Source organism: Vipera berus, assembly GCF_964194415.1.
Source record: "Vipera berus genome assembly, chromosome: 6".
NCBI classification, from domain to species: Eukaryota; Metazoa; Chordata; class Lepidosauria; order Squamata; family Viperidae; genus Vipera; species Vipera berus.
Genome location: NC_138208.1, coordinates 62,614,760 through 62,630,284, shown reverse-complemented (window position 1 = coordinate 62,630,284; position 15,525 = coordinate 62,614,760). Strand labels below are relative to the sequence as shown.

The 15,525-nt window shown below is 37.5% G+C and overlaps 1 protein-coding gene across 1 annotated transcript; it reads left to right on the top strand.

Moving 5' to 3' along the window:
* The first annotated feature begins 2,165 nt into the window (after positions 1-2,165).
* TAB1 (TGF-beta activated kinase 1 (MAP3K7) binding protein 1) lies at positions 2,166-15,274 on the top strand. The gene is made up of 11 exons (XM_081330235.1): positions 2,166-2,305; positions 3,990-4,126; positions 4,268-4,421; positions 6,310-6,396; positions 7,185-7,323; positions 7,580-7,693; positions 10,027-10,138; positions 10,243-10,387; positions 13,429-13,651; positions 13,977-14,133; positions 14,888-15,274. The coding sequence occupies exons 1-11, from the start codon at positions 2,273-2,275 to the stop codon at positions 15,090-15,092; spliced, it is 1,506 nt and encodes a 501-aa protein (XP_081186361.1). The 5' UTR covers positions 2,166-2,272; the 3' UTR covers positions 15,093-15,274.
* Positions 15,275-15,525: the final 251 nt, after the last annotated feature.

The following is a 15,525-nucleotide window of genomic DNA, read 5'->3' as shown; positions in this document are numbered from 1 at the left end:
CTTGACTCCCTCTTCTTTGTGGCAGCCCCTGAGATATTGGAACACTGCTATCATGTCCCCCCTCATCCTTCTCTTCATTAGACTAGACCAGGGGTAGGCAACCTCGGCTCTTTTATGACTCATGGACTTCAACTCCCAGAATCCCTGAGTCAGCTGCTGACTCAGGAATTCTGGGAGTTGAAGTCCATGAGTCATAAAAGAGCCGAGGTTGCCTACCTCTGGACTAGACATACCCAATTCCAGCAACCGTTCCTTATATGTTTTAGCCTCCAGTCCCCTGCTCTTCTCTGTACTCTTTCTAGAGTCTCAACATCTTTTTTACATTGTGGTGACCAAAACTGGATGCAGTATTCCAAATGTGGCCTTACCAAGGCATTGTAAAGTGGTATTAACACTTCACATGATCTTGATTCTATCCCTCTGTGAATGCAGCCTAACGCTATATTGGCTTTTTTGGCAGCTGCAGCACACTGCTGGCTCATATTTAAATGATTGTCCACTAGGACTTCAAGATCCCTCTCACAGCTGCTACTATTGAGCAAGGTATACTATACCTGTGCATTTGTTTTTTCTTACTTAAATGTAGAGCCTTACTTTTTTCACCATTGAATTTTATTTTGTTAGATAGAATCCAATGTTCAAGTCTTTCAAGATCCTTCTGTATCTTAAGCCTATCTTCTGGAGTGTTGGCTATTCCTGCCAGCTTGGTGTCGTCTGCAAGTTTGACGAATTCCCCATCTATACACTCATCCAAATCATTGATGAAGATGTTGAAGAGCACTGGACCTACAACAGAGCCCTGGGGTACCCTACTACACACTTCTCTCCATGTAGATGAGGTTCCATTGAGGACCAGACGCTGAGTACGGCCGGTCAGCCATCTACGAATCCATCTGGTGGTGATGCTGTCTAACCCACATTTTTCTATTTTATCAAGTAGTAATAGGTTGTGGTCTACTTTATCAAATGCCTTACTGAAGTCCAAATAAATCCTATGTCCAAGTAAGTCCAAGTAAGTTCTGGAATTGGTCTCTCCAGACTAAAGCCAGGACCTTAAACACTATGATAAAAAGGTAAAGGTTCCCCCGCACATGCGTGCTAGTCGTTTCCGACTCGAAGAGCCAGTGCTCATCTCCGTTTCAAAGCCGAAGAGCCAGCGCTTGTCCGAGGACGTCTCCATGGTCATGTGGTCGGCATGACTAAACGCCAAAGGGGCACGGAACACTGTTACCTTCCCACTGTAGTGGTCCCTATTTTTCTACTTGCATTTTTACATGCTTTTGAACTGCTAGGTTGGCAGAAGCTGGGACGAGTAACAGGCACTCACTCTGTTACGCGGCACTCGGGATTTGACCTGCCAAACTGCTGACCTTCTGATCGACAAGCTCAGCGTCCTAACCCACTGAGCCATGTCCCTTACTAAACACTATGATAATGAGTGGTAAACTTAAAACTTAAGCAAAATTGCAGTAAGAGAAGAAGGCACCAAAGGTAACAAGCAAATATCACAAGACAATATTTTGCAGGCTACTGAAATTTCTCACAGATGATCTAACATGTGATTCACATACTTAAAAGCCTCCAATTGTGTGAAAATGTACAATGTACTGCCATTGCTGATCAAACAGACCAATCAATCAGAATAGAGGTGGAGGTGGCTGAGGAATTCTGGGAGTTGAAGTTCACAAGTCATAAAAGGGCCAAGTTTGAAGACCCCTGTTCTAGCGCAAGGCTTAGAAATACATGATCAATTGAATGTAGAAAGCCAGCTGGCGCTGATGTCCGCGGCGCTCCTCCTGTTTTATCTGCAAAATACAGCATATCCGCTATGGCAGGGGTCTGCAACCTTGACAACTTTAAGACTTGTGGACTTCAGCTCCCAGAATTCCTCAGCCAGCCTAGTTTGACAACTTTAAGCATAGCGGCTGAGGAATTCTGGGAGCTGAAGTCCACAAGTCTTAAAGTTGTCAAGCTTGCAGACCCCTGCGCTATGGTAACCGAGGACTACATTGACAAATTTTCTGCTGCAAATAGATAGTGTATATTTTTTAAAAAAATAAAAAATCCTATACGCAAGAAGACAAAATGCAGAAGAGCAAAGCAACCAGCCTCAATACTTCCTCCCATCCTCTCGAGGGCGCTGTCGACCGAAAGCAGAACTAATTCGGCAGGATAAAACTACATTCGATGGTCATCCTGGGCCTTTCCTGCAGCCCAACCTACCTCTCTTGCCCGCCGATGGGTGGGAAGAGGGTCTTGCTTCTGCGTAAAGATGGCGGCAGTGAGGAGGAGTCTTTTGCAGAGTGTGAGTAGCTCCGCTTTTTCTATGTGATCACGAGAGGGGCGCGGTGGGTGGGAGGAAAGTACCACTCCCGGATTTAAAGGGAAGAGTCGGGTGGCTCGCGGGCTTCTTGTTTCCCTGCCTTGCCCACATACGGAGGGATGCTTTCCTGCAACAATAACGGAAAGGGTGGGCGTGCAGGCAGAAGTGCACGTTGTGCTCCCTTTCAGCCGTGGAAATAATCAGAGCTAAAGGAGTAGGGGTTCCCCTTTAATGACCCCATATGCGATGCAGCATTTTGGGGTGCGTCGTTTTCTGTGCGCCAAGAAGAGAAGCTATTTTGAAATTCCCTTGGCTGCATGGTGGTCAGAGGAAACTCCTACCTCTGCCTCCCTAGTTTTCTCTTGCTTTCCTCGGTCGGGCGCGTCCAAATGCGTTGGAGATAACTCCCGCGGTAGGCTGTGCTGATTTGGAAGTATAGGCATTGTAGCCATCACCGCCAGAAGAAGCACCGTTGCGAAAGGCGGGTTCGCGTCCCATTCCCGTAAGCTGCAAAATGTGGGGCGTGTAAATAGGCTGGATCCTAACTTGTCTTCCAAACTTTTGAATGAAACCAGACATCCTTTATTACCTGGGTGAGAAAGTGCTGCATCTTTCCCCCCTCCTTTTTTTCTTCCGCATACATTTGGCAATAAAACTTGCAAATTAGAAACTAACTGAATCGGAGCAACTTCCATGTTCATAATTTTCACAAAATATGCATGAAAACAAAAAAATTAATGTTTTCCCACTCCAGGAATATAGACCTATTTTATTACTTTATCAGGGGGAAAAATTAAGTGAAATCAAAACATAGTCATTTTCATAAGATGCAGCATATCAGTGAGATACACCAGTTCCACTATTCATTACTTTGTGCATTAATATATTATTCTGCAATCCTTTTTTGCATCAGCTTTGTTGGGATAATTTTCTCCAGTATAAAGATTAAAGGAAAAACACTGGTAATAAAAGAACTGGTGCTCTTATGATATTAGTAATATAGAAAGATAATTATATTTCTCTCTCTGGCATGCACAATATAGTCAAGCTCAATTCAGTGTTAGTTGTGAGTGTTACCTATAAAGATCTAAATGAAGGATTTGCAGATTTCAGCTAGATTGCCACTTCCAACCAGCACTATTTGCACTCTTGCCCTTAGACCCATATTAAAAAAAGAACTACTTTATAAATACTTATGCAGTGTTTCTAGGGAAGATGATTCCAAATTAACATCTTACAGTTCTGGTGAACAGACAGATATCTCCTCTGCAATCCATATACTGGTATATACTGGGGGCTTTCTGGAGGGTAACTATTTTAGAAATGCAAGAAGAGTATTACTGTCCGAATTATGCATAGAAAAACAATTAAATGATGGTAATTAAAATGTATGCCTCTTACTAGTTTTGCAGGACAAGATATGTATATTCAGATGGTAGTGTAGAGTATGCATACATAGGTATTTAATATCTGGAGTTAGGTTTCAAGGAACAGGCAATAAAGTGATGCAATAGCAGAAAATATGGTTGAGGTGGCAAGATCTATATAAGTACAAAAAGGATCTTAAGTGTTTTAACGGTGTAACTCTGATAAGGCATTCTGATTAGTATGCCATCATTCATTTGCTTTTATTGAAAAATGGAGCTTTTTTCTTGTAAATATTTAGGAGCAGCTTTCAAGCTGGACAGATGATTTGCCGCTCTGTCAGCTCTCTGGTGTGGGTTCAGCTTCCAATCGTTCCTACACTACTGATGGAAAGGGCACTGAAATTCATCCCTTAGAGGATAACTGGTTGAAATTCAGGTAAGTAGCCACAGATTTGAATTGAACTGTTCAACTGCACATGGGTACAATTTTCTCATTTTTTTTGTTTGGTTTTCTCTGGCTGTTACTCTGATTACATAAGAAAGAGCACTGCTTACCTATCCTGACTCATTTTGGCAGAAGTGAGAATAATTGCTACCTCTATGGAGTCTTTAATGGTTATGATGGTAACCGAATCACAAACTTTGTGGGAGAGCGGCTTTCTGCAGAACTCCTGTTGGGCCAGCTGAATGCAGAGCAGGATGAGGCAGAGGTGCGCAGAATCCTGTTGCAGGTAATAGAACCTTCTCTTTATGTATGACTGTATTGCAATTTGTAAATGAAAAATAAAAGAGTAGGAAAAAAATAATATCCAACAAATTATGAAATTGAATCAATATACCCTCAATTTTTTTTATAACACCAACAATCTGCTGTCTATGCTTTCTGATACATACTTTGAGGACTTCAGTAGACTTGGAATAAAATATTTTGAAGCTTTAATTTCAAATTCAAAAAAGTAATATTTAAACTTTTAGACCCATTGATAAGCCATTATTTTCAACTCTTATTCCATAACTTAGAAATGTCAGTAAATTCAACTTCAGTTTTTGAATTTCTGATATGGACCTGGTTTAATTTCAACAACAAACAGTATAAAAATGATAGCATTTTGAGATTTTTCTGAAGCAGCTGTCTGATCCATCCTGAGAAATCAAAACATGCTAAGTTGAACGTAGGTGTGTTAGCAAGGGAAAATGTTATCTCTAGTTATTTAAAATCCTTAAAGTAATTATTACAAAATGTTTGATTTAAATAATTATTTAAATCAAGGATCTTCCCATGTTTTTAATGGAACATTTTCTAAAAAAAAATTTAAAAAATTATTCCACAGATTTATATATTCATAAGACTTAACACCAAAATCCAATATAACTTAAATGAAGCCCAAACATATTTTAGTTTCACATAAGTCAGGAAATAAAAATGTTTTTTGCTATATGAATATAAAAGTAATTGCTGGGTTCTTAACAGAGATACATAGTCACTTTCCAATATACCTATTGGAGATTTATACTCGGTTCTCATTTCATAAAGATCAAATAAATGCTCAGTTGTGGAAAATCTGATAAATTAAAACCTTCAAAAAATAATCTCAGGTTATCCAATGAAATTCTTTGGTGGCTGTCTCTTTATTTAGAGATATCATGCTGTTCTTTTTTAGAGCACATCTTTAAAACTACACAAAAGTTCAGCATTCTTTTCATGTAGTGGAATTATTATTGTATGATGCTGTGCTAAGAACTCTAAAGTAGTAGTAGCAGTAGCAATAAAGTTTCTTAATGGTATAAGATTTAAAATAGGGCCAAGTACGATTTAAGTCACAAAGGCCTTAGTATACGTAGGTGCTCCATTTCTATCTCTTGATGTGTTAAAAATGCAAAATCAATTTAAAAACAAATCTGACAAAACCCACAAATATTCTAAAGGGTTTGATAAAAAGTGTGGTTTAGAGGGTCCCAGAAAATAAATGTGCTTTTGTGTGATATCAGAAGAGCAGTAGAAGTGCTCTGGAGAGACCATTTAATAGTGCTACAGTGGTGCTTACAAATTTGTGAACCCTTTTGAATGTTTAATATCTCTGCATAGATATAAAATGAAATGTGATCTGTTTTTCATACAAACCTAAAATTAGATAGAATCCAATTAAATGAGTTGAAAACATTATACTTGTTCATTTATTTATTGAGAAAAATGACTGATTTTGGATCTCTGAAACCAATCCTCAAACCTTGTAGATATTTTTACATATTTTACGTATTTTCTTTATCTGCCTATTTTATTTATTTATTCTGGCAATTAGAAATTTTAGCCTGTTTGTCCACTGGAGAAGAAAATAAGTATAGTATAAAACTGGCCTGATGAGAGTAGTGGGATATTTTGGCAGAAACAAAGATGTAAGATGTATTCTCACAGATATGTTCTCTTTGGTATGAGCATGGTATGAGTGTGAAGCAATAACATTAGATGTTAGCAGCGTTGAATTCCCACATTTAGGGAATTCTTAGAAAATGATATATTTGACAGAAAAAAAGAATCTTGATTATTTCTATATAGCTGTCTATAAATATTTGGGGATCTAATAGGCTACTTCTATTAATCTATTTCTGGTACCTCCTCAGGCCTTTGACGTGGTAGAAAGAAGTTTCTTGGAGTCCATTGATGATGCATTGGCAGAAAAAGCCAGCCTTCAATCCCAGTTACCAGAGGTAACTCAGCATCTTACTAGGCAATTCAAGGAATGTTGACTTCGCATTTTGTTTTTGGAAACTAATTGCTTATATATTATTTTAGAATGTGGGTAGATAATAGAATATAAATACTGTATGCACAAAACTAGGTCCTTGTAGTCTATTAAATAATTAAGAATTAATGTAGTCCTTTGAGAGATACTTTGGTGTAGTGGTTAAAGCTCCAGGCTAGAAGATTATGAGTTTTAGTACTGCCTTAGATATGAAGCACACTGAGTGATCTTGAACCAGTCATGTTCTCCCAACCCTAAAAAGGAAATGGTGGCAAATTACTTTTACAATGTTGTCCAGAGAACTTCAGGTACTTGTCCAGGCAGTCGCCAGAAATCAACACTCAAAGGCACGCACACACACACACACACACAAAACCCTTTAATGTCCTATGTTTATAACTATTAAATTAACTGGAAATTCTGTTTCACACATAGCACAAGTATTTTGAGAGGGAAATGTTTTAACAATTTTGACCTAATAATAGAGATGGTTAGACTAAATACAATTGAATGCCTTTGTTCTTTGATAGCTTGTTTTGATCCTGTCAAATGTTGTTATGTGTTTGGGGTTTTTTAGATTAAAGTGTAGCATTTTAACTTTGTGGACTGGAGTCACTTGTCAAATGCATGATGTATTTTCCTTGTTTGACAGGTATATAGGTGAAGAAAAGTATAAACAGAGCAATTCTTTTGGTGCCTAGAAGATTCCCAAATTATATTGGTGAGGAGCTTAGTTATGGCTTTGTCTTCTAGGGGGTTCCCCATCACCAGCTGCCTCCTCAGTACCAGAAAATTTTGGAGAGGTTGAAGTCCGTAGAAAAGGAAATCTCTGGAGGAGCCATGGCCATTGTGGCAGTGATTCTTAACAACAAACTTTATATCGCTAATGTAGGTGTGTTCCTCTTCTACACTCTTTTGACTTGGCACTTTCTGAGCCCAGAATTGAGTGATAAGAGTTGGTTGGTTGGATGACAATATATTTATCCAAGGAAAATGCTTCTCTGATTTCTCAAATGGCCACAAATGAGCTGTATGAAGCAACTTGGAATTGTACAGTTTCCTGGCAAGAAACAAAAAGATCTTTGGTCATGAGGCGGTAGTGGTCAGTTACAGTTTCTGGCTTTGCATTGTACATTCTCTCTCTATAGGAACAAACCGTGCACTTTTGTGCAAATCTACCATGGATGGATTGCAAGTGACACAGCTCAATATGGACCACACTACCGAGAATGAAGATGAATTATTCCGCTTTTCACAACTGGGTAAGAAATGTTTTCCTGGCTGTTACTAAGAACACCGTGACCCGGAATAAAATCAATTCAACCAGTCTTGGATCAAATAAAGGCTGATTTCATAGAATTTGGGAATGTGAGGTGAATATATGATGAACTAGTTAAAATTAGCACTCTTGACAAAGTGGAAGGAAATAAACTATGGATATGGTACGTTGGATTACTGGAACTCTCTTGGAAGAACTATGAGTTATTATTGGGGACATTAGTAGGTGAGCTTTTAAATACCTAGTAGCCCAGAGTCATGTGCAATTCTATGATTAACTAATTAAAAATAATCACAAGCAGTTGCTGAAGCCGTGATGCAGAAGTAGGCAAAGCCATGGAGGAAAAAAAATCTAGAAGAATGCCCCCACCATCTTCAAGAATTGGCATTTTAATTTGAAACAAAAATGGATAAAACAAAATATATCAGGGTTTTATGGAGCAGTTTAATATCAGTTTTTATACTACCAAAAAAGTATTGTGAATTTTGTAAATAGATCCCAAATTACCTCCCTGCAGTAAGGGGGAAGAGATTCCAAAATAAGATATATATTTTTGTTTTGTTTCCCTGCAGAGTATCATTCTTAAGCATGCCCAATTGAACAGGTGAAGGTAGTAATCTCTCTCCTTCCCACTATAGGAAATATTGAATATCTGAAAATCAGAGTAGTTGAAGAAGGCTTTTGTTGCCACCACAGGTTTCAAAACTAATATTTTATTTAATCTCAGCTGTAGTATTCCTGGTTACAGAGAATGGATAGCTAAACCAAATACATAAATATTTAAATTTGTTCCAATATGTATTATACATGGTGCAGAAAAACATTCACCAAAAAACCTAGTTGCTTTCAATAAGTGAGCCCTTATCTATGCTGCCACTAGGAATCAAACCCAGGTTAGTTAAACCATTTGCTGTTGTATTTAGAAATTCCTAAACTCAGACATTTATTGATCTCTGGAAAAGCAGATATTCAACAATTGGTAATAAGCAAAAAAAAAAGCCCAAACCCTTGCTGTTTTTTCTTTTCTTTTTCTTTTTTGGCATCCAGAGCGCACTATTAAATGGCTGTTCACATCCAAATTGTTAGAAGGTAGCAAGTAAAATTCCCAAATTACTGGTAGCTTTCTGCTAAATGTTATAAATCACTAGATGTATTTAGAAATCAGTTTATATAATGTGTTCTTCTGAGAGGTAAATTATAGTAACAAATTATTTTCTCCCGCTCCCCTTTATCTAGGTATTATTTTGATTTGTGGAGGTTTTGAGTCAGGTGTCTTTTACCTCTCCTTCCTGAATCTTTCAATTGAAGATGATAAATGTTGAATCCATGGCTTACTATGTACAAAACACATGCTCTACAGTTGAGCTTTGGGCTCTCCCTCTCTCCCAAACATTGTATTTTCATCTGTGTTTGCTTTCTAAGTCAAAAAATTAATTAAAAATGAAGATTAGCCCAAGGTTAGAGAACATTATCCCATCTTCTTCTGCTGGCAGGAAGCACACTTGTTTTTATGTTGCGCTGGATTGCTCTGCTATTCACAGCCTTGGCAGCCTGCTGGTACACCTAGATTTTAGTTAATTTCAGAATTAGTATTCAGATTAAAAAATTTCACAAAGAAGTTGTTGGAATTATTTAACAGAACAATATGGTGGCTGAAAAATCAAGTGTTGGAAATAAACCTCATAAATTACATCATTGTATTAGACATGGGAAATTTCAATGTTCTATTCCCCTCAAAACTGACTTAAGTAAATTATTCTAGATTTTATTTGCATCTCAAACTTAGATAGTTTTCAATTTTTTCTTTGGAGCAATCAAGTCAATGCACAGCTCTTAGAATGGGGTAGAAAAATGAACGATAAATCTGAAGAAAATAAATTATAAATATTTTGATTTAGATTAAATTGCTGTATGAAATGAACTGCGATATGATTAAAATGGTTTGAAGTATATTAACTTTTTCCTGATTTCTTTGATTTATAGTTGTTTTAATTCATGAAGGCAGTGAAAGCTGATTTATATTTTCAGAAAAAAGGGTTGACTAATCAGTTTGCAAATGCGGTGATACTAGATTGTATAAGAACATCTAGGATAAGAAGCAGTGTCTAAAATATGAACCTGCATTTTCTTTCCAATAAATAACTAAAGATGAAAGTCTGTTCTTGGTCTTATAGTCCTTTCCAAATTCATGATCTCTTCCCTCATTGGTTAGTTAATTTTCCAGCTGACATTGCTGTCCCATGACTTGGAACGCAAATGGAAACTCTTTGGCACATGTACCTAAATCAATGAGGTTTTTATTTTATGCCCTGGCAGGTTTAGATGCAGCAAAAATAAAACAAGTAGGAACCATAGGTGGGCAAGAAAGTACTCGACGCATTGGAGATTATAAGGTCAAATATGGCTACAGTGATATTGAATTTCTTAGGTAAGTTGTTTGCATCTTACTCTTATTTCTCTATTTGATTTTATTGTATTGACAAATCCTTTTTCATTGCATAATATAGTGCTAATTCAAGTTTCTCTTTGAAGTGCTGCAAAATCTAAGCCAATCATAGCAGAGCCTGAAATCCATGGCGGGCACCCATTAGATGGCGTCACAGGCTTTCTTGTGCTCATGTCAGAAGGACTCTACAAAGCTCTAGAAGCTGCCCATGGACCTGGACAAGCCAATCAGGTACTGACTACACAGCAATTAAAAATTGTTCTTTTGCACCACATTGTCTTCAGATCTAAACTGAAGGGCTTTAATTCTGAGTGCTTATAATCTGTGGATCACTGTAGTTTATTATAGATGAACCATTATTGTAAATGCATGGCCAATAACTCATTGGCTGGTGAACTGCACATTCTCGCTAAGATGTGCAGTATAAACAGTGAAATCTGGTGTTTTATTAATGTTATATTTAGAATGTAGGAAACAGATTTCATATTCTAAAGTGCAACCACCATTGGTTTATTGGGTCATCTTGGGACATGATAAGCTGCTTATTCCAGGGGTCACATAATAACTCCCATCAACTGTATCAAATTCCTTCAGGTAAAGAAGGGTTACTGGCTTAGATGCCTAAGTTGCTAATTCCAGAATCTTTTAACCATGATAGAATGTCAAGACCTTGTGATTGCATCAGAATTAAATAATAGTTTTAATTTTAATTTTATTAAATTGCTTGGAAGCATTATGGGAAAAGTCAAATTCATTTTTGAATCTGCATTTTAAAAATACTTCTTCAGAATTGATTAGAAGCAGTAATGAGAGACCATGATTACCCAGAAAACAGGATTAGATGCTAGCTTTAAACTGAAGTTATTTCACAAAATAGGCTTCACATTGATTAATAGATCAAAATTCTATCTGTGGCCTGTTATTTTTCGTATATGTCCTGCAGCATTAAATCAAGAATTAAAACTTTGCAGAAATAGTATTTGTCAGATAGTAGTTCTTGAGCCCAAAGAGAAGCGGAATTCTAAAGATCCTTATTCCAAACAGGAACCAAAATTAGGATAAATGCCAATGACAAGCCTGAAAGTGTGAAGTTAAAGATTCCTATTTTATCAAATAATTATGCATTATACAGTCAACATTTCACTGAATCCCCTTGCCAGAGAAACGTATTCAGCATCCTGTATATTCACTTAACTATAGTGGAATAAATATGGAAAGCCCCTTTTAAGTTGGATACAATAAATATTTTTTCTAACATTCTTCTGGAAAGCTATCATGTCCAGAAACCTTCCCCAATTACATAACTATAATAAGTGAAAGATGTAAAGGAAAAATGGACTGATCTTATGGTAAATGTAATAATTCATCTTGTAGTTTTGTTTTGTTTTGTTTTTTTAAAAAAAATCATGTTTTGATAAAGGATTATTGCTACACAGTTTTTTTTTAAAAAATACACACATACATACATATATATTCCTTTTCATAACCCAAATAGATTGCAATATTTTTTTTACTTACTTTCTTTAAAAAGCCAATAACTTACTAAAAGTGTATCTTCTTTTCTAATATTGCACCACCTTCTGTAGTTTAGTAATAACTCTGTTTTAAAAGCATAAACCTCATGGAGCTCATCTTTAGTAGAAATGAATGATCTACATTGGTTTGGGCCACATAGAACAATAATGATTTAAACTTTTCCTTTAAAAGTTGTTGCTTTTTATATCAAGTGAGAAGGGACGCAGTGGCTCAGTGGGTTAAGACGCTGAGCTTGTCGATCGGAAGGTCGGCAGTTTGGCGGGTCGAATCCCGAGTGCCGCGTAGCAGAGTGAGCGCCTGTTACTCGTCCCAGCTTCTGCCAACCTAGCAGTTCGAAAGCACGTAAAAAATGCAAGTAGAAAAATAGGGACCACTACGGTGGGAAGGTAACAGTGTTCCGTGTGCCTTTGGCGTCTAGTCATGCCGGCCACATGACCACGGAGACGTCCTCGGACAAGCGCTGGCTCTTCGGCTTTGAAACGGAGATGAGCACCGGCCCCTAGAGTCGGAAACGACTAGCACGCACGTGCGGGGGAACCTTTACCTTTACCTTTACCTATATCAAGTGTATGAAATACCTGAATAGAAACTATGATGTAACTGAGCCCCTGTTAAATAATTAATAAGAGTATTTTTAGGAATATAAACCTATGTCCCCAGGAAAAACATCACGGTCTCTCCATTGCTGGTAGTTCCACCAGAGAGACACTAGCAATAATTTTTGACTACTTAGATAAGAACTTGACATGCAGATCTGTCCCAGAGACCTATAGTAATTTCCTTCCCTCCATCCATTTCCAGTACTCGGGAAGGAAGAGTCAAGGAATAATTTCTCTTTCTTATTCGTGTATGTAGGTACTTTGAAAGGGCTACATTGGGATTAGAGAAGACAATATGGGCTACATTGGGATTAGAGAAGACAATATCTACATTTATTGTCGACTTAAAACTTCTTACTGATTTTTTTGTGTAAACAAAAAAAAAGTATGAGATGGTTTTGACAATCAAATAGGATAGATTCTAGAAAGAAGAGAGTTGTTATGTAACTTTAGAGAAAGCTAAATTTACAATTGAACTTGCAACTGCTTTAAGATTGGAAGCCACTTTTTATATTTTTTTCTATTTTTCTTCTACCATTTTTTCTCTTTGCCATTTCGTTTTTTTTCTTTCTGATTCTGTTTTAGCTTATATTAATTTTTATTCTTGTTTTTAAAACTTTCAATGAAATTATATTAAGAAAATGAAAAGGTTTTTTGGAAGAGAAAAATATATGTGGCAAGCTACAAATAAACCATATTCATATCTCCACTGATAGAAGGCTTTCTGTATGTACGCACATACTTGCATGAAGAATGTGCAGTCCTTCCATGTAATCTGATAAAAGGCTTATTAGGTTTTAAACCTTTCCACTTTAGATGGATTACTGAGATGTCTTCCTAGTGTTTATCCAGATCTTTGGGAGCTGTTTAGCCATGAGCAGCTTTCATATAATGCCGCTTTAAGAGCCTAGCCATGATGGTTAGATCTGATTCTCAGGTTTTTGATCATAAGATACTTGTTCTGGTCGAGTGTCTGTTTTGGAGCAGGAAACCACTCCCCCCCCCCGTTGTCTAAGCTGCAGCTGCATTGGGGCTGCTCACAAATAAGTAACTCCTAAGTGATGGGAGAAACATCCTCAGGGCTTTCCATTAATCACATTAGTGCCAACATACTTTTTTGTAAACTTTTTTTTCCAGGAAATTGCAGCCATGATTGCCACAGAGTTTGCCAAACAAACTTCATTGGATTCTGTAGCTCAAGCAGTTGTGGATCGAGTTAAGCGTATTCACTGTGATACCTATGCCAGCGGTGGTGAACGGTCCAAATTCTGCTTTCTGCATGAAGACATGACAGTCCTAGTAAGAAATTTTGGCTACCCACTAGGGGAGATGAGCCAGCCCACACTGACTCCAACACAAGGTATGGGGAAATTAAAACATTTCTACAACAGAAATTGTATATGAAAAACAGCAACAGATTTAGACCTGTACTCTCCCCCAGTTGGTTGTGTGAAAGAGAAGCATATAAAGAAGGAGGATCACATAAAAAGAAGCATTATAAACCTCTTGTGAAATTTTGATTTGGCTTAGTTTAGTATGAAGCAGCCATAATGCTATTTTTGATTAACAATTAACATCTTTGGATTAAAGAGCCATGCTTTTAACATCTGGGGGGGGGGGGATTTTAGAACAAGGCTACTGGCATTTTCCAATTTACCCATTCTTTTCATGATGTATTTCTCTAGGTGGTCGTGTCTATCCTGTGTCAGTGCCATATTCTAGTACTCAGAGCACAAGCAAGACCAGTGTAACTTTATCACTTGTCATGCCTTCCCAAGGCCAGATGGTCAATGGTGCCCACAGTAGCTCTACGCTGGATGAAGCCACACCCACACTTACCAAGTAAATGTTCCCTGTTAAGTTTTATTCTCTGTCGCCCTTTATTCCTGTTATCCATGGAATACTGGACGTGTTACATTTTTTTTCTAGCTGCTGCTTAATGTAAACTTCCTAGCTCTGTGCTGTTCAACATTTTTGTTAATGACCTCAAATTAATCTCTTCTCTCAAAGAATCGAGAGAATAATTACATGTTTTTCCAGTGACACAAAACTAGAAGTGGCTAACATTTAAAAGAAAAAGAAGATTACAAAGACAAGCTTAGGCAAGCTTAAGCAATTAGGCAAAACTAACAAAGGAGAAATTAGTCCTGCATGGGGGGAAGGGATGAAGTGACAGGCATGGGATTAGGGAAAACATGGCTTGTAGTAGTACATATGAAAAAATTGACACATTCCTTGTGTCAACAAGAACAGCAATAAAGTTAAATCTAAAAAGCCTTTCAGAATCTAAACCTGCTCTCCTAGGGTCTCCCAACAAGATGAATACAAGTAGTTCTCTGTTTACGACCACAGAATTTAACTCAGAATTTTCATCACAAGCCATGGTTGTTAAGGGAGACATCTATGTGATCCATCTTGCTCAGTTATCACAATCTCAGTTCTCCCCATTGTGTCTGTTAAGTTATTGTGCAAAGGTGCCTTGGAGGTGGGGGAGGCTTTGAGAGGTCCCATTGTAAATTATTTTTGCTATGTCATTTGTGAAGATTAAGTGAATGTTTTTCTTTCTTTTTTTCTCACTTGATGGCTTTGCCTACAGTCAAAGTCCTACTATGACTCTTCAGTCTACTAACACTCATACTCAGAGTAGCAGCTCAAGCTCAGATGGAGGCCTTTTCCGTTCTCGTCCTTCTCATTCTTTCAGGCCGGATGAAGATGGACGCGTTGAGTCCTATGTAGACTTTGCAGAATTTTACCGCCTTTGGAATATGGACCACAGTGAACAGGGGACACTCACTGTGTAATAATGCACAGAGACTAACCCCCTGTGAAGTCCCACCAGATAATACGTTGCAATTCATCTCTTGGTTGACAACATTTTTCTACAAAGCATGATCCTTTGGAGATTTTGAGGCAAATTGCTAATGTGATTATTCTCATCAACTTGTCAAGCATATTTATACATATTAAATTCTTTTCTAATGTCTCTTCCAATGTGAAATCTTGTGGCATTAGAGAGGGTTGCAAACCCTTAGTGCATGGCTACAGAAGAAGAATAGTCAGCAGCCAGACTTCTCTTATGGATAAGTATCTGTCAAGAGAGTGTGTGTATGTATATGTATATGTGTGCCCATGTTGTTGAAGGGATAAATCTGGGAATACTTATATGAAAGATACCTCTGATTTGCAAAATAAACGATAACTTATAGTTACTACTCTTGCCATTTTTGTGAAACA

Coding starts and splice junctions, on each gene's coding strand:
- TAB1 (XM_081330235.1), top strand. CDS start 2,273: ATGGCGGCAGTGAGGAGGAGTCTTTTGCAGAGT. Junction 4,127..4,267: donor GATAACTGGTTGAAATTCAG/GTAAGTAGCCAC, acceptor TCATTTTGGCAG/AAGTGAGAATAATTGCTACC. Junction 4,422..6,309: donor TGCGCAGAATCCTGTTGCAG/GTAATAGAACCT, acceptor GTACCTCCTCAG/GCCTTTGACGTGGTAGAAAG.